The sequence below is a fragment of the Anarhichas minor genome, unplaced genomic scaffold (assembly GCF_050575085.1).
Source record: "Anarhichas minor isolate MPS153535 unplaced genomic scaffold, ASM5057508v1 ptg000035l, whole genome shotgun sequence".
NCBI classification, from domain to species: Eukaryota; Metazoa; Chordata; class Actinopteri; order Perciformes; family Anarhichadidae; genus Anarhichas; species Anarhichas minor.
In genome coordinates this window covers 628,507-633,943 of record NW_027466481.1, presented here as the reverse complement: position 1 = coordinate 633,943, position 5,437 = coordinate 628,507, and the positions used below count along the sequence as shown (strand labels likewise).

At 40.6% G+C, this 5,437-nt stretch overlaps 1 protein-coding gene across 1 annotated transcript; it reads right to left on the bottom strand.

The window, feature by feature from the left end:
* Positions 1-2,922: 2,922 nt before the first annotated feature.
* On the bottom strand, positions 2,923-4,269 carry rpz6 (rapunzel 6). Its single transcript, XM_076106833.1, has 2 exons — positions 3,776-4,269; positions 2,923-3,613 (listed from the first exon to the last, which is right to left on the bottom strand). Exons 1-2 carry the CDS (start codon positions 4,267-4,269, stop codon positions 2,923-2,925), a joined length of 1,185 nt encoding a protein of 394 aa, XP_075962948.1.
* Positions 4,270-5,437: the final 1,168 nt, after the last annotated feature.

Here is a 5,437-nt window from a genome sequence, read left to right as displayed (position 1 = left end):
AAGACAGCAAGCAGTGGACAACAGCTAGCCTGGCTCCATGCAGAGCTAAAAAACACACCCACCAACACTGCTGAAGCTCACTAATTAAAGGAATAGTTTGACATGTTTGGCAATACGCTTCTTTGCTTCCATATTGAGAGTTAGAGAGCTGATGAGAAGGTTGATAACACGCTCATGTCAACATCAGGGTTAGCTTAGCTTAGCATAAGACTGTAAATCCGTTGAAAGGTGATACAATGTTTCAACCAACATTTCTTATTATTTAACACCTCGTTGTTGTTTTTTTAGATTTAGTTGTTTTCCACTTCGTTGTTTTTGTACAAAATAAACAAACTAGATGCATCATGTAAATACAGTGAGCTTTAGATGTGCTCGTAGGCATTATTTTGAACCAGAGCCAGTCTTTCATTCAAAATCAAATGAATTATTTTGGCCTAAAATTGGTTATATGCCTAAATTGTATCCACATAACAACCTCATGCTCCCACCAGGAGCTATTTTCTACTGCTGACACAGAAACCTCCGATGGTTCAACACAGTGCACTTCCTCCTGCACTGCGCTGTTTAGAACAGGCAGCACTTGATGGATTCTGACAGGCTGGATTCACGGGCAGCTAAAGACCCTCCAGATCCACTGAGATATGAAATGATGGCCGTCCCTACCCGCTCTGCACCTACACCAGGCAGGCATTATGACTGATATCATCCTGCTAAGCCGAGCACTTTGCAGCTCGTCTGCAGGATATTAGCTCAGCCAAAGGTTATTCATAGACTATCAAACCAGAGCTGCGGTCAGGAAATGCTGACTTATGTGTAAAATATCAATTGAATTAGTCGGCGTGCCTGTTGCTGAGGGTGCACTGCCTTGTTTTAATGGACACAGACACTAACAGTGATGCGTAAATCACATTTGTACAAGAAAAGCGAGGCATATATTAGATTATACTTGTTTACACATCCATTAACTATTTGTATTTGGTCAATAATTGTCACAAAGCATAACAAGTCTGCTGAACGTTGATCATGCACTGACTTTATTCAGAGTATTTAGTTTGAACATAGAAGTTGATGTGGTTTAAGTAATAATACATGACATTTTGATATGATTAAACGCCCATTTATGTCATTGATCGGTATAACACAGTGGATTTCAACCTACACAGTTCATAACAGTAGTATGTGTTGTAATAGGTTTCTATAATCTATGGATGCACAGGGAGCGAAGTTATTTTACACTTCTGCAAAAAAAAATCAGTGGTTTGTTTTTAAATACGCAAAACAAACAAGTGTTTAGTATGAGCGGAATATCATAAAAGGCAAGGAAAAATCATATATAATCGGTAAAAAAAATCTTCACATAAGGCTGGGAAGTGCAAAACAAAACAGCAAAAAAATAAAACGCTCCGATGAAGAATCTTGCAGATGAAATCCCTTCTCATCCATTCTATAAACATAGGCACAGCACTGGTGAGCAGTGAGGTTTGGTTGTTTTGGTTCGAGGGGTTTAAATGCGTTTAAAACACAAGGCACATCGTTGCCTCTCCAGTGCCAAACTCCAAGCCTCTTGTCTTTTCACGTCTGAAAAAGTAACCTCTGCCCCTCTGTCAGAGTTATGTAGGCCAGCCTGCTGAGCAAAGACAAAATGAGAGCACAGCTCAGTAGATGCAGCCTCAGCAAAACCATCTCTTTAGAGCTGTAGGTGCAGAAGCTATTTCTCATGGGAGACTGGATTATTACTGTATGCAGCCGCGGTAAAAGCATAGACACTTCACATTATTATAGACAGTACAGTGTTAGTGTAAAATGGCCTGGTTAGTTTCTCATAAATTACAAACAAATGCAAAGCCCCACAGTTAGTTGATATTTAAAAAGCTACAACATAAAATAAATTTGCATCACAATTTAAATATCTTCACTTTAGAGAAAATTGACAACCCGGAAAGCTAATAAAAGTGCATTTGTGATTTAGTTATTTTAACAAACAATCTGAAATACTTTGTTTGTGATAGGGTTTGAGATTTTTCTCTCCTGAGACAATTTAAAGTCTTTAGACCTCACATGGATCTGATGCAGTCATTGTTGTGTTGTAACATGCAGATAACTACACACAGTGATGGAAGTAATGAAGTAGATTTTATCAAGCACTGTAATGTACTACTTGTACTTTACTTGAGTATTTCCATTTTAAGCTATTTTATATTTCTACAACATTTCAGAGGATAATATTGTACTTTTCACTCCACTACATTGATCTGACAGTTATATATATCTTCAGATAAAGATTTTAAATTAAGAAACATATGATATGTCTGTAAAATACAATGAATTGTTTAAGATTAAACCCGTGGTTATCCACCTTTTTGGCTTGTGACCCGATGCAGGAAAACAGTGTCTAGTTTGGTCCCTTTGTCTTGTTTTAGATGTGTGTCAGTTGTTCAACCAGTTCAACCAAAGAGACTTCTCAGATGGTTTCATTAAAATAAATCGTTGCACTGGTAGTTTCACTAAAGTAAAGGATCGGGATACTTCTTCCACCACTGTACATTACTTTTTAACTATCTATGAAAAATCTATGACTTACAATGTAGGAAGTTGCATAATCTCACCTCAAAAAATGGAGTAGCTCATAAATAGGTGGGCGCCCTGCTGTGAGAATGGCATTTGAGTGACTGAAGTAAATAATAGCTGTCAAATATTGATGAATATGAAAATATTTTGCACATTGAAATGTGAAAATGGTTTTGACACCCATCAGACGGATCAGTGCATCTTTAGTTTCTGAGATTCATTATTCTAATTTAAGGTAAACTTACATGCCGATATTATCAGCTCACTCTTGGACAAACAACAAAAATCTACAGTGTCTCAATTTAAATACACCCCTCTGCTGTAAAATCCTAAAACTTTAAGCAGGCGTCAGCTTTACTCTGAGTGCACACACACTGCCACTTTCTTGTGTCTCTCCCAGTAGTGGCAGTCTTCAGGAAAGCTCCACGCAGCTGCAGACTCCTTGTGGCGACTGACGGCGTGAACGACAAACCCGCACAGCTGCTTCTCCAACACCTCCACCACCGCCGGGGCGTTTCCCTTCTTCCCCTGGCCCTCCATCACCTGCCGGATGCAGTCACGAGGCACCGGCTTGGGTTTGGTACTGTACGACACCACCAGGTTGATGTTGTCCACCTGAAGCACCTCGAACCAGTTCTGTCCCGCCACGTGGTGAAAGTGCTCACCTGCTCGCCAGTTCCTGTAGGTGCTCCCTGAATGGTTGATCAGCCGCACTGACCAGCTGACCCAATCGTACTTCTTCATCAGGAATTCAAGCAGCTGCTGAGTCGTATCTTGCAGGTTCTCTTCCTCCTTTTCTTGCAGGAGGCGCTGAGCGTCTAGTTTTGCTTGCTCTGGGAAGGCGGCGATACAGGACTCGATGGTTGTCTTCATCTTGGACTCTACTTCTTCAATTTTGCTGCTCCACTCTTGGATTTTGTCGTCTTCTTCCTCTTGGCTTCGGGTTAAGGCACAGTGGCCCAAAAGAGCAATCAGACCCAAACAGAGGAGCTCCTTCATCCGGACACAGAAATCTTCCAGGAGACGACGGTTCCTCGCTACGTACCTGCAAAACACAGGAATCATTTACATTTATATTAAAGTTTATTTGCTCCAATCCAGAGAAACCTGCAGTGATGATTGTGTCAGAAGCATGCAAAGGAGTAGAACCGTCACGACCTCTGCAATGAATCCAGAAACATAAATATGATGAAATATAACAATTTACCTTTCAACCAACTCTAAAACCGACTCCCCAAAGCTGTTTGTCCCCATCAGAGCATCATGCAGCACAGACAGGTTCTTCTCCCCTCCAGTTTTGGCAAAGTGCTCCACAAAAAGTCTGGTCTTCACCTCTTTGAACTGCTGTTTTGCCTCCAAGATGTCCATATACTTCCGAAACTGGTTCCTAATGTTCTCCTCCACCGAGAAGTACTGGGAATCCAGTCTCCCCTTCTTGATCTCGCAGTCGATGTCCTCCAGTTGGGTGGAGAGCACGTCGAGCTTGTTCCTCACCGTGAGGAACTGCTCTTTGACGTAGAAGACCTCTTTGCTGTGGACATTGTCTAAGGCCAAGCGGAGAACCGGCGCGGCGGCCTCACAGAGGGGGAAGAGCTCGCCCACGGCGCTGGCCAACACCTCGGCCCCCTTCTGAAACATATCCATCACTGCCTCGATGGCCTCCTTCTTCTGGGCCACGACCCTCTCCAATGAAGTGGCCATGTTCTGAGACACAGAGGGACAGAAACTGGTGTCGGGTACAAATAAACATCGGGGAAAATGATATGAAGCATGTGACAAAATGGGTCAAAGTCATTGTACTGTTACATTTTCATCAATAATGAGGAAGGACTGGCTGTTATCTAATACAGTGGTTTTCGGATTGTGAAGCACTAATATTAAGCAGTGACCGTCTCACAGCACGTGTAGGTCTAGTGAGCAGATCCACCAAAGTGATTTTTCCCTGTAAATTTCTGATTGTTATATTCAAATTATTGATAATCTATTTAGTGTTTCAAACAAAAAATAGATAAAAAATAACTATCTGTGCAGCAGAGCAACTTAACATTGCATATGGAATATAAACTAAATGCTTTTCAAATAATCTGGGTCTCTTTTTCCTCATGAATGAGGTTTCTCAAAAAGCACACACTAGTGTTAACACGAAGACGCTTTCTCCTTGAAGGTTATAAAATACATTAGTGAGTAGTTATCTAAATATCACAGAGCTGAAACAAATCATTCATCAACACTCGCTTGCTTCTCCGATGGGAGGATTTGCTGCTTTTCTTTGTCGTTTGTGATAAACTAAATATATTTCAATTTATGAGTGTTGGTCAGACAAAATAAGACATTTGAAACTGACAAACTACGGACATATGAGCATTTTCACTGTTTTTTACATTTTGATTGAAGAAACAATTAAACAAATAATCCATAATGAGTTGCAGCCCTTGAAGACAAATGACAATCTTTTTGTCATTTCAGGAGATAACTATGAAGGTTAATATAGACATCAGAATTAAATGCAGGATATACAAAAGAAAAATGTACCTTGACCCTGCTTTGACATGGTGAAGAAGGTAATGATGTCATATAAACAAAATGAGGGCCTGAGATTACGTGGATGAGACATGCCCTTGGGTCTGCCTATGACTCATTTCAGAACAGAACAGACCAGACCAAGGCCAAACCAGGTTTAAAAATATCATCCTCGCATACAACAAGATAAATGACTTCTTCTCTGTTCAGATGTTTGTCAGTGGATGGACCCCAGATGATGAGTCACCCAACTCCACAAATTAACATCGACATTAATTTGGTTAATCTGAAAATGCTATTTCTATATTTAGATGTGGCAAATAAGCAAACAACTGAAAATCAATTCATC